General features: G+C 45.9%; 1 protein-coding gene across 3 annotated transcripts in view; it reads right to left on the bottom strand.

Annotated features, from left to right (window-relative positions):
* The window catches only part of SOX5 (SRY-box transcription factor 5), a 444166-nt gene that overhangs the window by 224312 nt on the left and 192602 nt on the right, over nt 1-27252 (bottom strand). For all 3 annotated transcript variants that reach the window (XM_056846727.1, XM_056846729.1, XM_056846728.1), the window contains exon 4: nt 21797-21883. In XM_056846727.1, the coding sequence (XP_056702705.1) occupies nt 21797-21883 (87 nt within the window). The remainder of the gene's footprint in view (nt 1-21796; nt 21884-27252) is intronic.

Below are 27252 nucleotides of genomic sequence, written 5' to 3'. Positions count from 1 at the left end.
CTGGTGTTCCCTTCCAACTCTTATGATTCTACGATTCTACTGCAGATAAACACGACTGCCTCTGAAACTAATATTTTCTAAGTAATTGTTAACATTACTGAGGCCACAGTGGCTATTCTATGTTTTTCAGAAGTCACAACAAATGTATGTCCGGATTGAAAACTTTCTTGTTCCACAAAATAGCTCTGTTACTATACAGAGCATGCAGGTCAGATCACTGATTAATCTAGGGCAGTGATGGCGAACCTTTTAGAGACTGCAACCCAAAACCCACTGATTTATCGCAAAGTGCCAACACAGCTAGAAGTCCACATGGGGCTAGGGGTTGCCAAGTCCCTCTTTGCCACCCGAGGGAGGTTTTTGGGGCAGAGCCTGAGGATGATGGGGTTTGGGGAGGGACTTCAATGCCATAGAGTCCAATTGCCAAAGTGGCCATTTTCTCCAGGTGAACTGAAATAGCAGATCTCCTGCTACTACCTGCATGGGCAGCCAAGCGGGGGAAGGAAAGCAGATGGGGCATAGCCCCCACCCCTTCAGTTTGGTTCTTTTTCCAACTGTTATCTTCATACGAATTAGGGCTGTCGATTCGGTTCATCCCGAACTGAAAAACAGCCGAATTTCCCCAGATTCGGTGGTTTTCAGTTCAAACCAAACTCAAAAACTCAAAAAAGGCGGGAAAACAGGGAGCCGAATTCAGCGAGTTTGGGGTGTTCCCGAATAAATTCGGCAAATTCGGGGTTCGGGGCAGCTTTAAACCCCTCTGCACTGCCTGCGCAGAGAGCGCAGAGGGGCTTGACAATCCCCCGCCCGCCTTCCTGGGAGTCCAGGGAAGAGGGGCGGGGGGGTCTTCAAACCCCTCTGCGATGCCTGCGCAGAGAGCGCAGAGGGGCTTGACCCCCTGAAGATGCGTGGGGGCCGAATTTCCCCCCGAATGCTGGATCTCGCCCGAATTTCAAATATCCGAAGCGGGAGAGTTCAGACTATCACAGCCCGAATAAAAACGGGCCGAATTTTGCCAAATCCAAATTTTACCAAATTTTTTTTCAACAGCCCTAAAACGAATTAAAAAAGATGTTATGCAGGGGGCTGATGGTGGGGACAGCCCTCTGCATGCGCTCAGAGGCAGTTGCATGAACGAGCAGAGTGGAAACCCGAGCTAAGCAAAGGGCTTGGCTCCAGCACAAACGCCAGGCGGGCCCCCCTTTCGGCCCTCACCGCCAACCCCCTGCGCTGCAGTCACCAACCAGCCCGCCGCAGATGGCCGCCCAGGCGTCCCACTCCCGGTCCTGCCCTGTCCCGGCTCCGCCTCTTCCAGTCCTCGGCAGAAGGCTCGTCGTTGTCTTCACTTCCAGAGCGTGCAGCCAGCAACTGCGGAGAAGGCACCGGGAAGAAGCCCGGCACTTCCCGGAGGAGCCGGGAAGGCACCGCTGGTCCCCAGCCTCCTTGGCTGGGGAAACGAACTCAGGCAAACTCTGTGCTGGGGCGACGGCTCGCGTGCCCACAGAGAGGGCTCTGAGTGCCATCTCTGGCACGCGTGCCATAGGTTCGCCACCACTGATCTAGGGCAGCTCGGTGTACAGTATCTGGGAGCAGCCCCCTATGGTGTCAGGCAGAAGTCTTCCCTTTTATACTTCATCAGGGTTGATAAGCTTTGGGGTTTGGGGTTTATACCCTGGTCAGTGGAGTGAAATCTTGGGACCATCAGCTACCTCACACAGTTGATAGCTTCTTTTATTACTTTAAAATATGCTTGCTTGTAGTAACTATTATGCTCTGACCTGGATAGTCCAGGCTAGTCCAATCTCATCAGATCTCAGAAGCTAAGCAGGCCCTGGTCACTGCTTGGATGGGAGACCTCCAAGGAATACCAGGGTTGTGGCACAGAGGCAGGCAATGGCAAAGCACCTCTGTTAATCTCCTGTCTTGAAGACCCTACAGGATCGCCATAAATCAGCTGTGACTTGATGGCGGGGGGGGGGGGTAAGAACATAAGAAAGGCCCTGCTGGATCAGACCAAGGCCCATCAAGTCTAGCAGTCTGTTCACACAGTGGCCAACCAGGTGCCTCTAGGAAGCCACAACTACTTCCTAACTTCATGTGTGATTTATAGACGACGGGCATCACGGGATACTAACTTTACTTCTGGTTTTGCATGCAGATTTTATTTTTAGTTTTGTGACTGTGGTACACAAAATCTCATTTCAAAGGCATAGAATTGTGAGTACACACATTCACAGATACCATACAGGACAATTCCTTGCAGTGTGTGGAATTACTGTAGTTGGGACTACCACTCATGACATCACCAGGCTCGACCCCATGACACCAAAAACAAAAGATATCACACGCAAGGGACTGTGTGCCAGCGTGAGGAGTAGGAGGAGAAGGAGGAGGAGAAGGAGAAGGAGAACTTTCCCTCCCCTCCCCACAACAGACACCCTGTGAAGTAGGTGAGACTGAGAGAGCTCTTACAGAGCTGTGACTAGCCCAAGGTCACCCAGCTGGCTTCATGTGTTAAGAGTGGGGAAACCAACCCGGTTCACTAAATTAGCGTCCACCGCTCACGTGGAGGAGTGGGGAATTAAACCCGGTTCTCCAGAGTAGAGTCCACCTAACCACCACTCGTAACCACTACATCACATTGGACTCTAATCTGGAGAACCGGTTTTGATTCCCCCACGCCTCGACTTGAAGCCTGCTGGGTGACCTTGGCCCAGTCACAGTTCTCTTAGAACTCTCTCAGCCTCACCTACCTCACAAAGTGTCTGTTGTGGGGAGGGGAAGGGAAGGTGACTATGAGCCACTTTGAGACTCCTTTCAGTAAAAAAAAGCGGGGTATAAAAACCAGCTCCTCCTCCAGACTGAATATAGACCATCACCCCAGTACTAGGAGAGGTTACCGGTGGGCTGCTATACATGGTGGATGAGCGGCTCACGAGTGGTTACGATCTGATTTATCATCTGCTTTTGAAAGAAAGGCCTTGATACCCGCTCTTAAACTTGACTGGGTCTTAAATAGGTGGCCTTCACGTCTCTCTGATCTAGATGCATATCACATGTTGCTGCCTGTTAGTAAAATCTTCGGGGGGAAATATCAATGCTAAGAATAAAACAAGGGAAAACAACTAACTGTATCTATATTTATATATTCACCGCTCATTCAACCCCCCGTTGCTAGATTCCAACAATGTTATTTTGCATTTAGACTTTGTTATTTGGGGATAAAAAAAAGGGTTTGGGAGAGAAAGACCGTTGCTAGGTTTACAATCCCTGAAAAGTCAATATGCTCTTCCTCCCGCCATATTGAATTAAAAGTGCACAACTCCCCTAACCGAAACACATTAACCTAGATGAAAGTTCAATTTATTTCAATAACATCTGCTTCTAAATAACCAGGTTTGGGACTGTTACCTTAACTATGAATCAAATGATGGCACCACTCCATAGAGTGAACGCAGAGCTCAGATTTTCTGAAACAACCGTCCTCTTGTGCAAATAAATCAGCTTTGCAGAGAGGACTCCCCAAAGACCAGGCTTGCCAACCTCCAGGTAGCACCTGGAGTTCTCCCAGAATTACAGTTGATCTCCAGGCTACAGAGATCAGTTCCCCTGGAGAAAATGGCTACTTGGGAGGGTGGACTCTATGGCATTATATCCCACTGAGGTCCCTCCCCTCTTTAATCCCTGCCCCTAAGGCTCCGCCCCCAAATCTCCAGGAATTTCCCAACCTGGAGATGGAAACCCCCAATACAATCCAACCCAAATGGCTCATTTGACTAGTAAATCCCTAATCTGAGGGGCAATGGCTAAGCAGAAAACAACATTTCTTGTTCATTTAGTACAGGGGTCCTCAACCTTTTTGAGCTTGCAGGCACATTTAGAATTCTGACATAGCATGGTGGGCGCAGCAACAAAATGAGTACTACAAAAATGGCTGCTGCAAGAGGCGGAGCCAGCCACAAAATGGACCAGAATCAACAGGTTGAAATTAAATCAAAAGAGTTTCCGTCTAGACATTAGGAAGAATTTTCTAACAGTTACAGCGGTTCCTCAGTGGAACAGGCTTCCTTGGGAGGCGGTAAGCGCTCCTTCCCTGGAGGTTTTTAAGTAGAGGCTAGATGGCCATCTGTCAGCAATGCTGATTCTATGACCTTAGGCAGATCATGAGAGGGAGGCCATCTTGGCCATCTTCTGGGCATGGAGTAGGGGTCAGTGAGGGGTGTGGGAGGGGAGGTCATTGTGAATTTCCGGCATTGCACAGGGGGTTGGACTAGATTACCCTGATGATCCCTTCCAACTCTTATGTTTCTATTATTCTAATCTGCATTAGGTGATCTGCAGTTACAATTAATCGTGCCCCACCAAGGATTATTTCTGTGAACACCCTCCATGTTAAAAGTATGTGCATTATATATTTATTGATTTAAAAATATTTATATCCTGCCTTATTTCCTTGGACTCGAGGTGGCTAACAACTCAACAACAGCTTGTAGGACACACAGGCCCACTGAGAATTAAAAGTTGAGCTAATATTATACAAATTGTTATTTTAATTTACTATAGAGTGTACACGCATTAAAAACACTAGGTTCAACACATATAGGCTTCAGATTAAAATTACTAAATATCCAACAGTGTTGATGATCTGTAATAAATGCAAATGACCAATATAAAACCATACACATTTCGGCCCGTTCAGTGGTCATATATGCATTCATACATATTTTCACAAACACATCCAAAAATACATAAAAGGTATGCTGAAAACTAACCATCTTATATGTTGTGTGGCCCGTTGCCAACTGTAGCGAAATATGCTATTTTCACCATTCTAAAAACATGTACGTTTCTTAGTTACTTCTCCCTCATGCCTGGAGTTTGCCCTGTCCTTCCAGCTTGGTGGAGCCAGCTTGGTGTAGTTAAGACTGGTGGTTTGGAGCGGTGGACTCTGATCCGGAGAACCGGGTTCGATTCCCCACTCCTCCACATGAGTGGTGATGGAGGCTAATCTGGTGAACTGGATTTGTTTCCCCACTCCTACACACAAAGCCAGCTGGGTGACCTTGGGCAAGTTACAGCTCTGTTAGAGCTCTCTCAGCCCCACCTACCTCACAGGGTGTCTGTTGTGGGGAGGGGAGGGGAAGGGGATTGTAAGCCAGTTTGAGTCTCCCTTAAGTGGTAGAGAAAGTAGGCATATAAAAACCAACTCTTCTTCTTCTTCCCACGCAAAGGGAAAGATCAGGCCAGCCCCAGCTTAGATTCAGCAATATTACATCGGTTGCAAGGGCTTAACAATGCCTGGACCGTGCCCCTTCCATAGAAATAACATTAATCAGCTACTTTTTATATATACAGGGGGGAATGGGGCACCCAATTCAACCTGCCTCTGAGTCACTTCACTGTCAGAGTAATGAACTAAATGGCATTTGAATTGTTATTCTCTGTCTTTCAGAGGAACATCAGATAATACAATGAGCCATTATGAACGGAGACAGACGCATTAACATTGTATTATAGTCATGACATAAAAGATAGTGTTTTAAAAGAGAAGTACATTCAGGGCTTGTTTGTTGTGCTGCTGTTGTTGTTTTTTAAAAAAGCAAATAACTTTCCCAAGATACCCTTATTCAAATATTCAATACAACGTGAGCTAGATATATTTGTAAAACAGCAGTCTGTGATTCATTTCAGTCTAGTTCCTCAGCAGGGATCTGTTTAAGGCCAGGGCCGAATGTTCTCTAATTCCAAACTGTGCATTGAAAGCATCACACAGGGTTGCCAGGTCCCTCTTTGCCACCGGCGGAAGGTTTTCGGGGCGGAGCCTGAGGGTGGGATTTGGGAGAGGAGGGACTTCACTGCCATAGAGTCCAATGGCTACGGCTGCCAGCCTCCAGGTAGTAGCTGGAGATCTCCTGTTATTACAACTGATCTCCAGCTGATAGAGATCAGTTCACCTGGAGAAAATGGCCGCTTTGGCAATTGGACTCTATGGCACTGAAGTCCCTCCCCTCCCCAAATCCCTCCCCAAAAATCTCCCACTGGTGTTGAAGAGTGACTTGGCAAACCTACCAATGGCCAAAGCGGCCATTTTCTCCAGGTGAACTGATTTCTATCGGCTAGAGATCAGTTGTAATAGCAGGATATCTCCAGCTAGTACCTGAAGTTTGGCAACTAGGGTCGCCAGGTCCCTCTTCGCCATCGGCAGGATATTTTTGGGGTGGAGCCTAAGGAGGGTGGGGTTTGGAGAGGGGAGGGACTTCAATGCCATAGAGTCCAATGGCCAAAGCGGCCATTTTCTCCAGGGGAACTGATCTCTATCAGCTGGAGATCAGTTGTATTAGCAGGAGATCTCCTGCTGCCACCTGGCAGTTGGCAACCCTATTGGCAACCCTACACATGACAGAGCCAACTCATCGGGGGGCAGCAAGATACCTTGACAAACTTTCAGGTGGTTTCTCTGCTCTGCAACAGTTACCTTCAACCATTCCACACTCAGAAGCCACTGAGCTCCACATCAGTGACCTCAGAGTCATGTGATAGGAAGAGGGCGGGGCCACTGTTATGACCTCATCGGTGTCTAGCACTGTTTGCAAAGGGTGAAGTGTGTATGCATTGACAGTGGGGAAATTGTACAGTTGATCAGATTTCAGGGAATTAAGCACACACTGGGTGGAATCATTTTGAAAACTCTTGATTTTTTGGAAGAAACCAATTCTACAATCAGGAGGGAAGGAAGCACGGTATGCCCCAATCTCATCGGATCTCGTAAGCTAAGCAGGGTCAGTGCTTGGAAGGGAGACCTCCAAGGAAGGCTCTGCAGAGGAAGGCAATGGCAAACCACCTCTGCTTCTCACTTGCCTTGAAAGCCCCTTGCTGGGGTTGTCATAAGTCGGCTGTGACTTGACAGCACTTCACACAAACACACAATTCTACAGTCATGAGAAGAAAGAAGAAGAAAGAAAGAAGAAGAGTTGGTTTTTATATGCCAACTGTCTCTACCACTTAAGGAAGAATCAAACCAGCTTACAATCACTTTCCCTTCCCCTCCCCACAACAGACACCCTATGAGGTAGGTGGGACTGAGAGTGTGTGACTAGCCCAAGGTCAACCAGATGGCTTCATGTGTAGGAGTGGGGAAACCTATCCACCAGATTAGCCTCCACCACTCACGTGGAGGAGTGAGGAATCAAACCCAGTTCTCTAGATCAGAGTCCACCGCTCCAAATCACTGCTCTTAACCATTACACTACACTTTACCTCATCAGCAGGATACATACAAGAACATAAGAAGAGCCCTGCTGGATCAGACCAGTGGTCCATCTAGTCCAGCATCCTGTCTCACACAGTGGCCAATCAGTTTCTCTGGAGGACCAATAACAGGTCATAGAGGCCGAGGCCTTCCCCTGATGTTGCCTCCAGGCACTGTTATTTAGAGGTATACTGCCTCTGAATCTGAGGTTCCCTTCCGTCACCATGGCTAGTAGCCACCGATAGACCTGACAGCCTGAAGAGGAGAAGACTGAGAGGTGATATGATAACCTGGCATGGCCCGGCCAAGTGACATTTATGTCATATCCAGCCCTCGTAACAATTGAGTTTGATACCCCTGCTCTAACATATCCCCACTTAGTAATCTCCATTGTAAACTGCAAAGTCCCAGACTCTTCAGCCTTTCCTCACAGGGAATGTGGTCCAACCTTATGTTTATAATGTCATTTGATATGATTGCACACATCATTTTCCTGAAACATTTTTTTCAACTGATAAAGGCAACTTCATGCTGAATTCTATTTGGTGGTCAGTTGTATGATGATTTAGTGGGGGGTTATCTTAACTGGTTAGGGAGGATTTTTATTAATGTGTTACATCACATATATATTATGACATTTCGAGTGTGATTTATTCAGTGTGTATCCTCCCTTGCTGGTTTATTATCAGTTCTTCTTAAACTTTTGGTAACCTCCACAGTCAAAGCCAGGACCAAGGCAACCTGGGACAGGATACATAAGCCAAACACAAGGAGGTGCACTGTAGTGACAAATAAGCCAAAGGTCAGAGCCATCAGCTCTCTACCACTGAGTGATCTTATGAATACACATGAATAGGGTTGTCAACCACCAGGTAGTAGCTGCAGATCTCCTGCTATTACAACTGATCTCCAGCAGATAGTGATCAGTTCACCTGGAGAAAATGGCTGCTTGGGCAATTGGGTCCTCTGGCATTGAAGTCCCTCCTTTCCCCAAACCCCGCCCTCCTCGGGCTCCGCCCCAAAAACTTCCCGCCAGTGGCAGTGACGGATCTACATTTTTGGGGCCCTGAAGCTTGAACTGTTATGGGGGCCCCTTTGCAACCAGCAACAATAGAGCAACATCAAACAAGACCCTGGCCCCAGCCTGATGGAACGTTCTTCCAAGTAACATCAGGGCCCTATGAGACCTTCAGAAGTTCTGCAGGGCCTGTAAAACAGAGCTTTTCCACCAGGCCTGCAATTGAGGACAACCACAGGTTGTCATCGTTACTGGCCTCCCTCTCCTCTCCCTCGGGGCTTCTGACACGAGGATTTGGCTGCTTGGCCGGGCCTCCAATGGCCCTGTAATTATATGAGGTACCATCTTGTTAACTGTATTGAATGGTTTTATGAATTTTATTGATTACTTATGAATTTTAGATATATATGATTTTATTATTTATGTTGTTACCTGCTGTCAGGTAAGAGAGAGGAATGGGGATCTTCAGTAGCTGCCACCACTCTGGTGTGAGCCTAACTCAAGAAGGCCCAGAGCACCCTGCCTGCTTCTTCTCCCAGCAGGGTATACTTTCTAGGTGACCAAATGAGGCATGAGGACCCAGGGCAGAGTAACAAACAGTTTAATAAAAAGGTCTAATAATACTGATAACTCAAGCCACAATAGGATGACAAAACCAGTAAAGGCAGGCAATCACACAAATAAAAACCCTAACACATCTATCTTTACTGTCCCTAGCCGTCTCCTGGCACTAGGCCTCAGGCTAACTCACCCCTTCCTGGATGAGGGATCCCTCCATCTGCAGCAGCCTCTCCCCAGCCCTGCTCCCTAGGAGTGAACCCCCTCCCTTTTCAGGCAAGGCCTTTTATTCCTTCTCCCCAGGCACCACTCCCTTACCCCTGATTGGCCCTAGCCTTCCCTCCAAATCCTCTTCCACCAATCACAAGGCCCAGAGGTTACCTGGGAGATGTAGGCCTGGTAACTACTTTAATACAGGCCTCCCTAGGGCCTGTAGGCTGTACTTGAGGCCTAGGATCACGACACCCACCCTGAGCCCAGCTTTCACCGGGAATGAGGATGGGCTACAAATTTAACCAATAAATAATAATAATAGGGAGGGGGTCATCAGAGGGATAAAGAGGTGAAAATCTGATTTTTTGGTGTTAAAATGCACAAGCAAGACGAGTGCAGCCTGAATTGAGAATTCAGATGTCTTTTTATGGTTCTGATTGGCTCTAGCATAAGGGCTGAGCTATAGAATTATTAAGCCGTGCACCAATGAAGGATTTGAGGATCCAGCTGCCAAAATGTAGGCTATGAATAGATTCTGGTGAGCTCAGTGAGCCCTTACAGCTGGGGGTTCGAGCACTGCAAGCCCCCAAGAAAATTTTGAAATTTGACCAATTACAAGGACATTTTGAGGCCCTGTGAAATGGGAGCATATTCTAAAGTCAATATTAAGTACTTCAACCCATTGGCTTATGATTCTATCATTAAAAAAATCCATTGATTTTGTAGAGAAATTCACTCATTAAAAAAAAAGTTGCTTCGGGGGCCCCTCCAAGATTGGGGGCCCTGAAGCTTAAGCTTCATTAGTTTCACAGTAGATCTGCCTCTGGCCAGTGGCAAAGAGGGACCTAGCAACCCTATACACAAAGCTTTCTTATAGTGAATCAGACCAATGGTCCATCAAGGTCAATATTGTCCACTTTTGACTGGCAGTGGCTATCCAGAGTCTTGGTTAGAGATCTTTCACATTACCTTCTACCCGATCTTTTCAACTAGAGATGCTGGGGATTGAACCTGGGACCTTCTGCATGCAAAACAGAGGCTCCGCCACTGAGCCACAGCCCTTCCCCTTGTTCCACAGTTCTGCTGACCCTCTGATCATCTGTGCAAAGAAAACCATGAGCAGGGTGCCTTTGCATTCCAAAATGCAATGGCAACTCTAGAAGGTCTCCAAAAGCCTGCAGTTAGTGTTGCCAACCTCCAGGTGGGGCCTGGAGGTCTGCTGGCATCACAACTGATCTCCATATGACAGAGATCAGTTTCTCTGGACTAATGGCTGCTTAGAATCGTAGAATCATAGAGTTGGATGGGACCACCAGGGTCATCTAGTCCAACCCCCTGCACAATGCAGGAAATTCACAACCACCTCCTCCCCACACCTCCAGTGACCCCCACTACGTGCCCAGAAGATGACCAAGATGTGTTCCCTCTCATCATCTGCTTAAGGTTATAGAATCAGCATTGCTGACAGATGGCCATCTAATCTCTTCTTAAAAACCTCCAGGGAAGGAGGTTTTTAAGAAGAGGTTAGATGGCCATCTGTCAGCAATGCTTTGGAATGTAGTCTCTATGGCATTATACCCTGCTCCACCCTTAAACCTCCAGGAATTTCCGAACCTGGGGCTCGCAATCCTGCCAGCAGGTGACCCACCTGGGTCTTGACCCATGAGGAGAAGATCTCTGCTCATTTTGTCCCCTAGTTCCCGCTGGTACCTTGATTGTTTCTACTTCAACTGGTTGTAGAGATCTATGTGCTTTTGCTCATGCGCGTCCATGACATCATCACACCAGACACGATGCTGACTTCTACTTGCACCCCAAGAGTTCCCAACGACCCTCTGTCCCACCTCCAGTTTCTCCAGTATTTGCAGGACCCCTTTCTAAAAAAGCTGTTGGGGAAGTTGCTCCACAGGCCCTCGACCCCTCTGACGTTCGTCCAACATTCTTCAAAGGCCCCAACTCGCCATCTGCAGATGTCAGCTATGACCACAGAATCCAAAGATGTTATGGAGAAGTGAAAAAGAAAAGAAACAGCATGGGCTGCAAAAAACACTGAAAGTATCATAAGGATTGAAATATAGTCGCAGGCATCTCACCTCCTTTGTCTGAGGTTACAACTGCCCCTCCTCATCTCTCCCCATTAAAAACCAAAGCTATCATTAAATGTAAAGCCAGTCGTTCTGCGGGGAAAAATGCATGTTTTGAAAAAAAAGCAAAAAAACACACAAATAAACATATGCAACTACTAAGAGGATACCACTACTTATTTGAATGCCCTCTGTAAGTGGAACCCAGGGCTAAATTTCTTGCCGGGTTGGTTTCTGGCCTCAACACTTGTCCTAGTGCTGAGAAATTAGTACTTTTGTTAAAAGACACCCATGGGTTTGTTTCTTATAGGACTTCCCTGTATGCTCTGGTGGCAAAAAAAATAAGGTCCAATATGGCTGCTAAGAGAGCTGATACTTCGAGTTGATTTTAAGGGTTGCTAGGTCCCATTGGCTGATTGGGACACCACTGCGACTTTTAGTTATTATTTCTCTGTATGCCTCAATTTAGCATAGTTTTATTATGTATATCTATTATTAATCCAGCATTTTATTAACCTTGTATTTCCTTTTATTACATATCTGTGGTATCCTGGACATGTTTGTAATGGCCTGTGGCTAAATGCAAATAAAGCTATTACTTACGTACTATGGTAACTACTAAGAGGACATGCCGATTCTGAACATTTCCTATATTCTAACCTTTTAACTGTTATGTATATTAGGACGAGTGATGTAGGGAGAGGTTTTATGTAGATAATTAATTTTATAATACTGCTTTTATGGGTTTTACTTGTTTTGATCGGCCTCTGAGTGGCCTGTGGGCCATAATAAAGAATGAACTGAACATCTCCTAGGGCAGGGGTGTCACACTCTATTGTTACGTGGGCCGGATATGACATAAATGCCACTTGGTCGGGCCGGGCCACGCCTTGCCAGGCCAGACCGAGAGTGGAGGATGAGGGTGGCTGCCTCGGTTGGATCGCGGGCCAGATAAGAGCTCTCAAGGGGCCGGATATGGCCCGCGGGCCTTATGTTTGACACCCCTGTACTAGGGGATTTGTGCTTTAATAGCTACAGGTTTTAATAGCTACAGGTTTCTAATCAATGTTGGTCCTATGGAGTAATCGTCTTCCCGGTGCATCCTCCTCTAAAGTAAAATACACAAAGTCCTTTAGCTTTCTTGCCTCTCATTTCCAGATTGCGAGATCCAAAAGAATCTCCCAGTGGATTACCATTCGTAAACCCCCCACCCCCATGCACACACACTTCCCTCATCTCCAACTTGTCCAGCGTTACTTAAATGGAATTATCTGCCGCAATCCAACCGCGGAATCTGCCTAGCCCACTTATCTCAAGATTCTGTATGTCACCTAACAGATTATCCTTTTTAATCCATACATTGAATCTACATAACATATGTCTTTAATTCATGGGCTCTGATGAGCTATAGTATCACTGAATGGATTATTTCTCTTAATCCATTATTGGCAGTCGTAAGAGCGTTCTCCGAACGGAACATCCCACCCCCCCATGACCCATCTTCGTGACACATGCAAGCACACACCAAACAGAGCCCTGTCATATGTCAGACACAGTTTGACATAAGTACCTGTTACTGATGCCCTCTACGGTTCACAACGATGAGCTACGCCTTTCAAATAAACATCTATTTCAAGCCGGATTTAATAAACCAAGATTAGGCATGTTAGGGCCCATGATTTCTGCTTTTCTGGCATTCCTTGCAATTCAGAGTTACTACAGTGACATTATCCAAATGGAGAAAAGGAAGGGGGGAGATTATAAACGAGTAAAATGGATGACATGCTTTTGTCGCAGTGATATGAACACTGCTGGCTGGTTGCTCTGTAGAAGAAGAGGTTCCTTTAGGAATGCATCATGCGCCAAGTCCTAAATCGGGTACAACCTACAAAATGTAGCAGTTATGAGCCTGGAAATGGGGAGCCATTCCCCACTCAGCCACCATGAACACCAGGTGAGACTCGACAAGTCGCACGTTCTCAGCCTAATCTAACCCAAGGGAAGTTGTGGGGTTAAAATGGAAGAGGAGGCTTTTCGTTTCATCCCAAGATACTTGGGACCTCCTTGGAAGAAGGGTGGGATAAAAATGGAGAGAAACAGATAGTTAGGAGAGAGGTACCTGAACACATGTCCAAGGGGAGAGCAACCACCCTATTCTAAGTGGTGGTGGAAAGTGACGTCAAGTTGCAACTGATTCATGGTGGCCCCAGTAGGTTTTTCAAAGCAAGAGAGTAACAGAGGTGGTCTGCTGTCACCTGCCTCTGCGTCTTGACCCTGGACTTCCTTGGTGGTCTCCCACCTAAGTACTAACCAAGGCTGACCTTGCTTAGAGTCCGAGATATGACAAGATCAGGCTAGCCGGCGTGGTCAGAGAGCCAGCGTGGCGTAGTGGTTAAGAGCGGTGGACTCTGATCTGGAGAACCGATCCTCCACACAAGTGGCGGAGGCTAATCTGGTGAACTGGATTTGTTTCCCCACTCCTGCACACAAAGCCAGCTGGGTGACCTTGGGCTAGTCACACTCTCTCAGCCCACCTGCCTCACAGGGTGTTTGTTGAGGGGAGGGGAAGGTGATTGTAAGCCGGTTTGAGTCTCCCTTAAGTGGTAGAGAAAGTCGGTTATAAAAACCAATTCTTCGACTTCTTCTAGCCTGGGCCATCCAAGTCACCACATTCTTGTTATAGTAGCTCTTCTTTTTTTAAAAAAAATCCCAGCTCACTTCCTAAAAACACTTGGAGGGTACCAGAAAAGGTGTTAGCGGGCACCCATGGCACCCATGGGCACCACGTGGTGTAGAAACTACCTACTCTTGAGCATCCTTACACTGACAGGTAGCAATACGGTAGTGTAGGCCACAGTCCCTATCCCTTTACCAATGCTCCTTTTGGACCATTTTTTTGCTGATTATTATATTGTCTAGCAATACAAAAAGAGCAAGAGTCCAGTAGCACCTTAAAGACTAACAAAATTTCTGGCATGGGATGAGCGTATTATAAAGCCTGTTGGTCAAATTCTAGTTAGTTTGTCAGATTCCAGATAATTCTGAATGTTTCACTTTTAATAATGTTCTCTGAATAATATTTTACACATTACGGTGGTTCTGAGAAGCATGCTTTTCCCTGTTATTATTAACACTTGTTACCTGAACTTATTGTGTTTTTAGATCAACTTTTGAACCTGAACCTGACCGTTTTGTTACAGTACAGTCCTAAAACCTAGAACATTTCTAGAGTGGAAACCCAAGAGAGCTGTGTGTGTTCCTTTGGGGGCTCTTCTGCTAGTGCTGTCTGCAGATGTGGGAGAAGGAGAACAGGGGAAGACTGGCTATGTGTGGAGACCCTTCCCGGCTTATAAGGAGATGAGAAAGGGTGGAAGGAGAAGGAGAAGAAGATGAAGAAAGAAGAACAAGAAGAAGAACAAGAAGAGGAGGAGGAGGAGGAGTTGGTTTTTATATGCCAACTTTCTCTACCACTTAAGGCACAGTCAAGCCGGCTTCCAATCACCTTCCCCTCCCCTCTCCACAACAGACATCCTGGGAGGCAGGTGGGGCTGAGAGAGCTGTGACTAGCCCAAAGGGTGCTGGAAACCCCAAAGCAGGGGCCTCTTTTCTCCATTTATCTCTTTCTCCCTAAGCTGTTACAGCTACTTGGAGGTAGATTAGGAGGCAGGTGTGAAGAGAAACGGGAATACGAAAGATCTGGGGGGAAATACAAAACACACACACAAATACACATGCATGCCCATCCATGCGCGAGGCGTTTGAACTCTAGCACTGTGCACGTTCCAAGGCAAAGTCCCAGCTAGGCCCAAGGTGTCCACTGCCTATTTTTCCGAAGCCGCTGCTGCCAAGTCAAATACATCGAGGAATTAATTAAAAACTCTAGAGCTGGAAAGCTCTTAACAACCTCATATTCATGGAGAAGGAATGAGGCACGCCTTCTTTCCAGTCCGTATGCAAGCGCGCGTGATCCCTGCGCACACCTTTCGTGTTGTTTCAACAAATACAGCTGTGGGCAAAGGGCTTGACGTCTTGTTTGCAGGTCCCTCGTGTTGGGGGTTGGCGCCGCTGACACCCGGCTGGGCCAGGAATACTTAGCAGTGAACAGCTCACACGAAACTCTGGGAACCAGTGTAGTGTAGTGGTTAGAGTGTCGGATCAGGATCGGGCAGGCCCAGGTTCAAGCCCCTGATTTGCCATGGATGGTACTGACAAAATACAGACACTTCTGTGTAAATGTAAGTCAAACCCAAAAGCGCACAGAAGGCAACAAGTAATATACTCCCAATGTAAAGTATATTCTAACAACAAAAATAGTAAGTATGCGCAGATTTCCTACTACAAAACAGTATCAACAATGCAGTTGCATACAAGCATGTGCCAGCAATCACAATAAATACAATGTTAACATACGTAAGACATAAGAAAGGCCCTACTGGATCAGACCAAGGCCCATCAAGTCCAGCAGTCTGTTCACACAGTGGCCAACCAGGTGCCTCCAGGAAGCCACAAACAAGACGACTGCAGCAGCACCATCCTGCTGTGTTCCACAGCACCCAATATAATACGCATGCTCCTCTGATACTAGAGAGAATAGGTATGCAGCATGACTAGTATCCATTTTAACTAATAGCCCTTTCCTCCATGAATATATCCACTCCCCTCTTAAAGCCTTCCAAGTTGGCAGCCATCACCACAACCTGGGGCAGGGAGTTCCACAGTTTAACTATGCATTGTATGAAAAAATATTTCCTTTTATCTGTTTTGAATCTGTCACCCTCCAGCTTCAACAGATGACCTCGTGTTCTAATATTATGGGAGAGGGAGAAAAACTTATCCCTGTCCACTCTCTCCAAACCATGCATAATTTTATAGACCTCTATCATGTCTCCCCTTAGACGCCTTCTTTCCAAGCAAAACAGCCCTAAGCGTCTTAACCGCTCCCCATAGGACAGTTGCTCTAGTCCCCTAATCATTTTGGTTGTTCTTTTCTGCACCTTCTCAAGCTCTGTAATATCCTTTTTTAGGTGTGGTGACCAGAACTGTACACAGTATTCCAAGTGTGGTCTCACCATAGATTTGTACAAGGGCAGTATGATATCAGCAGTTTTATTCTCTATTCCTCGTCTAATTATGGCCAGCATGGAATTTGCCTTTTTTACAGCAGCCGCACACTGGGTTGACATTTTCATTGAGCTATCCACTACCACGGCAAGATCCCTTTCTTGGTCTGTCGCAGCCACCACAGATCCCATCAGTGTATATGTGAAGTTGGGGTTTTTTGCCCCAATATGCATCATTTTACACTTACTCACATTGAATCTCATTTGCCATTTTAATGCCCATTTTTCCAGTATGTAGAGATCCTTCTGGAGCTCTTCACAGTCCAGTTTTGTTTTAACCACCCTAAATAATTTGGTGTCATCTGCAAACTTGGCTACTTCACTGTTTAACCCCAACTCTAGGTCATTGATGAACAGGTTGAAAAGCGCCGGTCCCAACACAGATCCCTGAGGCACCCCACTGCTCACATCCCGCCATTGGGAGAACTGACCATTGATTCCTACTCTCTGCTTCCTATTTTTCAGAATGTGAATATCTTTGCTACTTTCTATTTAACAAGAAACATGAAGGAGTCTAATTATCCTTCAGTAGAAGAGGGAAAAGGAATCACAGGTGAGTCTTTTTATCCTTAGGTAGAAGAGGAAGAAGTCGGCCATTTCTATTCTTCATCAGTTCTTCCCCGTAGACCTATGAATATATGTCTTTTTCTCTGACTTGCATGTCTACTGCATGATTCTCATTCTTATTGTGGATTTTCCAAATGCCATTCCCAGGGCTTGCATCCGTGTCCATCTGACTACGGCATGTCAGTTCCCCATAGGGATACTTATTCTTTTTGTTGTTAGAATATTCTTTACATTGAGAGTATATTACTTGTTGCCTTCTGTGCACTTTTGGATTTAACCTCCAGGTACTAGCTGGAGATCTCCTGCTATTACAACTGATCTCCAGCCGATAGAAATCAGTTCACCTGGAAAGAATGGCCGCTTTGGCAATTGGACTCTATGGCATTGAAGTCCCTCCCCACACCCTGCAGGATCCTCCCCCCAAAACCTCCAGCCGGTTGTGAAGAGGAACATGGTAACCCTACGGGCTGACCTTGGGCTGGTCATATACTCTCAGCCTAGCCTACCTCACAGGACTGATATGAGAGTAGAATGAGAAAGGAAGAATGATATATGCCTCTCTGAGCTCCCTAGAGGAAAGGCCCGAAGGAAAAAAATATATATACTAGAAAGACAGAAACGAACCTGCAGGCACAATTTATAAGTCCACTATCTCCTGGTCTCTTTTCTCCCCTCTTGCAACCTGTAACAATTGTGTGTGTGTTAAGTGCCATCAAATCGCTTCCAACTCATGGCAACCCTATGAATTAAATATGACAGTTAGCCGTGTCTGTCAATAGCAGTATCTGAAGAAGTGAGCTATGGCTCACGAAAGCTCATACCTTGCCAGAAATTTTGTTAGTCTTTAAGGTGCTACTGGACTCTTGCTCTTTTCTACTCCTATGAATTAATGTCCTCCAAAACATCCTATCGTTAACAGCCTTGCTCAGGTCCCACAAACTAAGAGCCGCGGCTTCCTTTACAGAATCAATCCATCTCATGTGGGGTGTTCCTCTTTTCCTGCTGCCTTCCACTTTTCCTAGCATTATTCTCTTTTCTGGTGAATCTGGCCTTTGCATAAGGTGACCAAAGTACGATAGCCTCAGGTTAATCGTTGGAGCTTCTCGGGAGAGTAAGGACCAAATTAGACGTGACATGGGGCCAATCCATGGTTACCGACATCGTTTTAGAGGACGATGTAGGCATTTAAAAATTCCCACAAGGCATGGCGCATTGGCAACATGCTTTCATGTTTCCCCTCTCTGCACCGTTTCAAGTGCCAAAACAGCCCCCAGGTGTGCTCTAAAAGGTAAAGGGGGAACAAGATCACCTGTTGCCACCATGCCATGGGCTCAATCAGGATGGAGCCCTGACAATTTTGAAATGGCTAAATTCTCCTCTGTAACAGCATCGGTGGCCACATCTCGGTCCCACGGCAGCCGTCACATCAAGTTTGGCTGCAATTTCGACTGTCACAAAATCCCCTTGGGAAGAAATAACTTTTAAGGACATAAATCAGCGTGCTTGGTCTTGATGGTTGGTATGAATACAGACAGTGAATTTTGGGACTGGCCTGTCTTCTGACTCCTGGGGTTTTAAGCGGGAGTCATCTGAAAAGTTTCCCCAGGCGGCCGGTGAAGCTGATTCAAACACGTCCAATCACCATGCTACCCAAGTCCAACTTTCCCAGAGATCTGGGGCTCTTCTTCCACAGAGGTTGAAGAAGAAGAGTTGGTTTTTATATGCCTACTTTCTCTACCACTTCAGGAAGAATCAAACTTGCTTACAATCACCTTCCATTCCCTTCCCCAGAACAGACACCTTGTGGGGCTGAGAGAGTGTGACTAGCCCAAGGTCACTCAGCTGGCTTCATGTGCAGGAGTGGGGAAACAAATCCAGTTCACCAGATTAGCCTCCGCTGCTCATGTGGAGGAGCGGGGGAATCAAACCTGGTTCTCCAGGTCAGAGTCCACCGCTCCAAACTACCACTCTTAACCACTACACCATGCTGGCTCTCCAGGACTCGTGGCTGTATTCTAAAAGATGAGCCTCAAACACAACACAGACGTCTCAATTCTTTTTTTCAAGTCGCACCTCCCTTCTTTGAGGCCCCTTCTTTCACTTTCCTGCCCCCCCCCCCCAGCAAGGCCAAAAGGGTGGGAGATTTTCTTTTGTGGAAGCTGCTCATAGCAGCCACCCGCTTCCACTTTAACTCATAAAAGGAAAAGAGCCAAGAAAGAGAGAGAAGAGATTGCCCTCCGAAGGCATGAGCGCTCAGGGACTCCGAGCAGACTGCCTTCTCTACAGCAACACCAACAACCAGCTTGCCACCAGCCGGAACCCCCAACACCCCCTTAAAAAACAAAACAAAAACCCATACATCACACCCTCGACATCTACACACAAAGAACGGGTGTACCATTTGAAAGCTGGCTTCCAGCTGACCCAGTAAAAGTTTTATTCCCTTAATGGGTCTTGTTTGATGGGATCAGTGAAGCCACCAAGACTCAGTTCTCAACAAAGTTGTCATCTTGACGTTATTTATTTATTTATTTATTTATTTATTTATTTATTTATTTATTTATTTATTCGCATTTCTAGCCTGCCCTCATTCCCGGCAAACCAGGCTCAGCACGGGTCGCAACATAAATCACAAAACATAAGTTAAAAACATACTTTAAAACGTCCTAACTTCATAAAAAAAACACAATAAAACAAGATGGCATTCATTAGTGGGTGACAGATAACAGCCACTGGGAGAAAAACCTGGTCAGGAAATAAAACCCCATGACCAGTTAGGGGGTGGGAAAGGATGCGGAGGCCAGCTATGAAGGTAATGGAAAAACTGGCGTAATGGAAAAATTTATGGGTGAAAATCAGCTAGACAAATGAAAACGACAACCCATAACTTGTTATTTGTAAAGTCTTCTTAAATACACAAGGGACTATTGCCCAGTGGTTAGAGCATATGCTTCTAACACAGAAGGCCACAGGTTCAATCCCTGGCATCTGGAGTTCAAAAAATCAGGTAGTTGGTCCCAGATTAAATCCTTGCTGGCTCCAGTTAAAGGATCCCAGTAAGTTAGTTAGGTTTGGGAGTGGGACATGGAGGTGCCATGATGTCATATGCACTGCTACATCACCTCCGGTAAAACCCTGGAAGTGACATAGGGCGGCTCTAGGAATCAACAAAAACTCTATAGTAAAACCACAGAGCTTCCAGAAATTCCTAGAGCTACCCTCCATCACTTCTGGGGAAACTGGAAGTGACGTAAGATGACAACTCTGATTTTTCACTTTTCTTCCACCACCCCTTGGAGCAGTGGGAGCTTGGGGCAGGGAATGCCCCACCCCAATTAGGGGTGATTGAGAAATTCATTTCATTTCATTTAAAAATTACAGCCATGATCTGAAGGATCTCCCATCTGAAGAAACTTACACCTTCGAGAGCAGGGGTGTCAAACATAAGGCCTGAGGGCTGCATCCAGCCCCTTTAGAGCTCTCATCCAGCCCACGAGCCAGCCCCACCCCCTTGATCTAAGTTGATGAGGTATGGCCCGGCCTGGCCTGACCAAGTGACATTTATGTCATATCTGGCCCTCATAACAATTGAGTTTGATAACCCTGTTCTAGAGGTTTCCCTTAGTCTTCCTGCTGCTCATGGAAACAGGGAGAACAACCTCTTCTCGATAAGTCTTGCACCCCATACTCAGAGAGCAGGCATAGATTGGCTGCCGTGGGGGCCTGTTATAGAATGCCTCTGTAGGAGGTTTTTGGGGGCGGAGCCTGAGGAGGGCGGGGTTTGGGGAGGGACTTCGATGCCATAGAGTCCAATTGCCAAAGCAGCCATTTTCTCCAGGTGAACTGATCTCTATCAGCTGGAGATCAGTTGTAATGGCAGGAGATCTCCAGCTAGTACTTGGAGGTTGGCAACCCTATGCCACTGCCACACTACTGGCTTCTGGAGATGGTGAACTGTGACTTCTACGTGCATCCAATGTCTTTCCCCCAATTCAACATTAGCATCCCACTGTAGACTCTCCCTAGGGTTGCCAACCTCCAGGTGGGGCCTGGAGATCTCCGGGAATCACCGCTGATCTCTACAGCATTACAGCCTGCTGAGGTCCCTCCCCTCTCCAGGCTCCACTCCCAAATCTCCAGGAATTTCCCAACCTGAAGCTGGCAATGGTAACTCTCCCCCACGCCCCAGTGCTTCAGTTTCCACTGGAAGTGTCTCGGGCACCAGGGGTTTGGAGAAAAACAAACCGCCGGACACTGATGGTGAAATACAGCTGGCTCTGGATGCAGGCGGAGAACCCCTCCCTCCGAGTCGTAGCATGCTCTCAAGAAAAGAAATAATTCCATTGGATCCTAGCTATTAATGGAGTTCTCATAGACTTCAAGGCTATGACTTCTGGATCCCTGGTAGAATAATGAACTAAAAGAAGTACAAAATTCTTGTCCCGGTCCTGAAGCGGGTCAGTGCCTTTCAGTGCCTATGCTCTTAGAATCGACCCCTTCCTGAGAAGAAGTATGTTATCTTACCGTGCATTCCTGAGATTCAGGAATCTCAGTCCCCTGTGCAAGCACCGGGTCATTACTGACCCATGTGGTGATGTCACATCCCGACATTTACTAGGCAGACTATGTTTACGGGGTGGTTTGCCAGTGCCTTCCCCAGTCATCTTCCCTTTACCCCCGGCAAGCTGGGTACTCATTTCACTGACCTCGGAAGGATGGAAGGCTGAGTCAACCTCGAGCCGGCTACCTGAAACCGACTTCCGTCGGTATTGAACTCAGGTCGTGAGCAGAGCTTTTGACTGCAATACTGCAGCTTAACACTCTGTGCCACGGCCCCCAAACCGTCATTCATTCATTCATCCATCAAAGAAGCGTACCCTTGGAAGGAGCAACAGGACTTGGTCAGTGCTAACCGAAATCATATATACTGCCTTTGCTGCCGAATCCCTTCCATCGAAAACCAAACAAACCAAACAAAAGGGGTTACCTTTTATTTCTCCAAAGTTCCCTGATCCCATGGCAAGAAGCTTGTCTTTCCAATCTTTTGATAGTAGCTTTTCAATACTAGGGGTTTCTGAATGAAGGAGAAAAGGGAGAGAAGGGGGGGAAAATCTCGTAAGCGAATCAACATGACTGACTGCACAATAGAACTCATTAAAAGTCTATCTGCTAAAAATAAAGCCTACCCTATCCTGGTCCCGAGTTCATAATGACTTCATCAACAAACTGATAAGAGGGGAGCGAGGGGAGGGGGAGGAAAAAAGAATCTGTTTTGTCACCTGCTGTTTCAAAATCATTAGCTTTTTCCTCTCCCGGAACAAAGCCGCTCCCCGTGACAATGGGCGCATAGAAACCTGTCGCTCATTGTTTTTCAATTTAGAGAACAAGTTTCTGCTTATAATGGGAGCCTGTCAACTTCAGGGTGTTAGTCTGCAGTAAAAAAAAAAATTATAATTATGTTGATAAAAATGCAGAGAGGGGGGAAAAATAAAAAAGGCAAAGAATTAGTGCCTAAATCTGCTACATGTAATTACATCCCTTGGTGTGTTTACAATTACATCCACTTTATGATGTGTTTAAACATAGTGTGGTGGTGAACATGCTGGGGCAAGTTGTCCCCCCCCCCTCCCGGTAACACGTACATGGGAAACAAAAATAATAATAATAATATTATTATTAAAGTTCAGGATGGAAAACGCTTTGCAAACATTACGAAATCTAGACAGCCGGATGATGGGGGAACCCTGCCTTATATAGTTTCACAGGGTAGCCATGTAGGTCTGCAGTAGAACAGCTAGATTCGAATCCAGTAGCACCTTAGAGACCAACAAGATTTTTAAGTGTCAAAGCTCCCTTTGCCAGATGCGAGTAGGAATGGAGATATAAAGACTCAGGTCTCCATTCCTACTTGAAGAAGGGCATTTTGACTCACGAAAGCTTATACCCTGAAAATATTGTTGGTCTCTAAGGTCTATCTATCTATATCAACCTTTAATGGCATATGAATTACATTTGCAATCGTTAAATATAGTTGTATCCAGATAAAATAATACAGTTTATATATAAATAAAATAAATCAATCATGACAACAATCAACGGATTTCCGCTTGGTTCCTCGAATCCTCATAGCAGCTAAAAGAAACTTTGCTACCTCCTCTGTGGTACATGGGAGCTGATCAGTCAGGAGAAAAGCCACTTTGTCCTTTGCGGGGAGATAGAAAATATCCTGCATCAGCAGGTCAATGTATGTTTCCCGTAGGGACACAGAAAAAGCACAATATAGCAACACATGAGCCACTGTTTCTGGTTGGTCCTGTGAGCATGAACAAGTCTGATTACAGACAGTTCTTAAATCTACCCCAAATGATGTTCAGGCAAGCTAACATAAAAACCTGGCGGAGTTGCGGAGATGTTAAGCAGGAGAAATAAGTCGGTAAAGCTCCAAAGGTGAGGTAGATACTCAGTTCCAGCGGGGAGCAGATCCTGCATGCTGATAAGAACATAGTTTGCCTCTCTATGGCTAGTATTCTTTGTTTCGATAGCCTATAAGCTTGCTGTTCGTCAGACGTAAAAGAGAGCATCTAGTGGAACTCCGATTGCTCTGAGTTTGAGAATCCGTTTGGACCATTTTGATTGATGATGGTCAGTTATTAACCAGACCGGGTTGAAGGGGTTAGATCTGAGGAACGTGCGGAGCCAAAATTTGATCATTATAAGCCATCTGCTTGTTCCCAGAGCATTTAGCCCTAATTCGAGGCAAGGTCTCTAAAGTGCTACTGGACTAGAATCTAGCTGTTCTATCTCTTAGGAAGACACAAACACAAAAGAAACCCCAACGGTGGACAGTCCATCCAATCGAGCAACTGGCTCTCAACAGTGGCCAGCTAAGATGCCTTGGAAAATTGCATACACAATGCCTGGCGACACATCAATCAGTCATTCATATGCATATCACTCGTTTTAAATATATATCTTCAGTATTTATGCAGGAGATACCAAGGGCATGGATGGGGGTTCACCATTTATCACTCTTGCATCCTGACCTTGGTTTTTTTCCCTTATGTGCTGGCCGGAGTTTTTTAACGCACACATAAATACAAATGCTAATCCAGCACCAGAGAACGTTAACCTCGGTTCCAAACAATGTAATTGTATATTCTTGTCAGCATTTAGAAGGGTGCACAATTACAATAGCTTTCAAATCCCGCGATTAGCGCGGCATTCAGTTCGAAAATGGAGTGTACTAAAAGATAAGTGCTCCAGTGTGTTCCATCTAAATAACAATGCCCACACTTACTATCTACATCTAAGACATGCAACTGCTATTCTCCACAGTTGGGCTGATGTGTGTTTGCGCCGGCATTTGTTTACCCCCTACTAGGAACTGAAAGAGAGTACATGTTAACTTTTCAAAGGGACCGTCTGGCCTAGAGACCATACAATTATGAGCAACTGGTTAATTTCCTCCACAGAAATAAAAAGGCATTACAAGGAACCTTCATTATCGTGGTTGGCTAATTTTGCTGGAGATTTTTTTTTTTTAATGTGTAGCCTCCCCTCCCCACATCAGTTAAGTGCTCTCAGGAATCAGGGACACAGGGAGTCCTTGGTGTAGAGAAGATTTAGTCCCTGAAGCTCATGTGTACAGATCTCTTGCTACACTGGCTCCATCAACAGGTGTACGCAAATTGGAAGGTGATAAAAGTGAACCTGTGAAGCCTATGAGCGAGTCAGACTAGCCCAGTTCTCTCTAACCAGACTGGAAGCAGCCCTACAGGGTGTTCAGAGAGCCGGTGTGGTGGTTAAGAGCGGTGGGACTCTAATCTGGAGAACCAGGTTCGCTTCCTCACTCTTCCACATGAGCGGCGGAGGCTAATCTGGTGAACTGGGTTTGATTCCCCACTCTTCCACATGAGCGGCGGAGGCTAATCTGCTGAACTGGATTTGTTTCCCCACTCCTACACATGAAGCCAGCTGGGTGACCTTGGGCAAATTACAGCTCTGTTAGAGCTCTCTCAACCCCACCTACATCACAGGGCGTCTGTTGTGGGGAGGGTAAGGGAAGGTGATTGTAAGCCGGTTTGATTCTCCCTTAAGTGGTAGAGAAAGTTGGCATATAAAAACCAACTCTTCTTCTTATATAGTACGGAACTCATTGCAGGACTAACCAGTTTATCTACGCAAAGTCGGCTTCAATCAAGACAGGCCATTGGTCTGTTGAATCCAGCACAATATATTCTGATTGGCAGCTGTTTTTCAGGTTCTTGGACACAGAGCAGGTTTACACAGCCCCTGCTACCTGAGAATGCGGGTAACTGGAGATGCTCAGGATTGAACCAAGGACTTCCTACATGGAATGTCACTGAGCGAAAGTCCCAACTGTTTTCTGTTTGTTCTTAAGTCCCTTTCAGAACTCAATAGCCCTAAATTTCTCCTTCATTTCTGCCCAAAGGCTCTCAAGGCTAGGAGATTCAAGTTGCCTAAAATGGCATTGTAAAAAAGATGAGAATGCAGATAAAAGTCAGAGAAAGAGACAAAAGGGATAATCTAGCCATGATTGTTTTGTACTGGATGACTGAACTAATCAGTTTGTATTGCAAAACTTTTGACAATGGCTTCTTGGTTCTGCAGAACTTTGGGATTGAAGGAACTAAACTGTCCCGTATCTTCTGAGTTCAAGTTGAGTGCTTTTAATACCAATTTAGAACAAGACATGTGCAAACTTGGCGGGCCCAGGAACGTTTCCAGGAATAAAGGGAACACTAAAGAAGTTTGAATTAGTGCACCTTCAAATCACCGGCGCAAAAACCTGGTTCAAGTTCTGCTGATCTGGAAACACGCACCAGATTTTTTTTTTCAGCGTCAGCAGATTTGTTAGGATTCATGGATACAACATGGATATGAGGTACTGCATCATGGGTTTTGTAGTTACTTATGTAGTGCTGCACCAAATCATTTTGGTTTATGCATATTTCACAGCTGGGACTGGCATTTAATTAGAAGTTCAAAATGTAACTGGGCGCTTGACACAACAGTTGGTACCGTGTTGTTGAATTACATGAAGCGTTAAAATGATAAGAACGCTGATAATATGAGACTGCATAATGCTCACTGATGTAACAAATATGAATGTAACTGAAACTTCCTGTTCGTTTCTCTGGAATAGCCACATGGTATAGTAGATACAAGTGTGGATAATTCTGCTATGTTTGCCAGAACTTTGGGAGAGAGCTTCATAAGTTTCAGAGCCAAAATATTATACTCAACTTTTTTTTTTTTTTTTTTAGTGAAGTACGGCTACAGATATAGTTCAATACATTTTAATATGTACACCTTTAATCTTCAGGACAAAAGATCTACTGTGAAGCTTTAGATAGAAAACGGAGATGGATGTGGGGACTCACTATTGTACTAGGGTTGCCAATCTCCAGGTGGAGGCTGGAGACCTCCTGGGATTACAGCTGATCTCCAGGTGACCAAGATTGGTTCACCTGGAGAAAATGGCCACTTTGGAAGGTGGACTCTATGGCATTATATCCCATTGAAGTCCATCCCCTCCCCAAACCTGGTCCTCCTCAGGTTCCATCCCCAAAATCTCCAGGTATTTCCCAATCCAGAGCTGGCAACCCTATCTCATACAGTGAAACCCACTAAGTAATCTTAGGCAAACTGTCCATCTAACTTGATATTAGGTTGTTGTCACAGTAACCTCCATATGAACCTCCTTGTGCAATTTGAAGGTAGGGTTGCCAACTGGGGATTTGGGGTGCAGCCTGGGGACAGTGAGGTTTAGGGGACAGTGAGGGGAAGGACCTCAGAACGGTATAGTGTCATAGATTCCACCCTCCAAAGCAGCTATATGCTTCAGGGAAATGGACATCTGTAGTCTAGCGATCAGTGGTAATTCTGGGAGATCTCCAGGCCACACTTGGAGGATGGCAACCTTAAGAGGCCTTTCTCTGTATTTCCCCACCGTAGCCATACATGACACAGCCTTTTCAGTGGTGGCAGCAAGACCATGGAACACCTTCCTAAGAAAGGCTCCTAATTCTCTGCCAGCCTTTTCAAGTCAAGGAAAGAGTATTTTGTTTCAGCAAACTTTAGGCTGGCACAGTAGGCGGTGTGAAACTCATACTGTGGGTGTGGCATTTTTCAATTAGATTAATTTTGGATACACTGATTCTCCCCCCCCCCCCCCCATGTTTTAATCGTGTTTGTGCTACTGACTGGGATAGTCAGAAGGGAGGGGTATGACTATTTTTAATAAATAAAGGTCCTGGCACTAAACCTATTTATCTGCACAGAAATGTTTTGATTGCCTTTAATATGAAATATGTAATACTTTCCGCGCTGAAAAATTAACTACAGCAATTATCAGCCGCAACATCAAAAGAAGGGACTGTGCTTTGCCTCAACAGGCTGTCTCAGTCGCTGCTACCTGTG

Source organism: Euleptes europaea, chromosome 3 (genome assembly GCF_029931775.1).
Source record: "Euleptes europaea isolate rEulEur1 chromosome 3, rEulEur1.hap1, whole genome shotgun sequence".
NCBI lineage: Eukaryota > Metazoa > Chordata > Lepidosauria > Squamata > Sphaerodactylidae > Euleptes > Euleptes europaea.
This window is presented reverse-complemented; position numbering and strand designations above follow the sequence as displayed.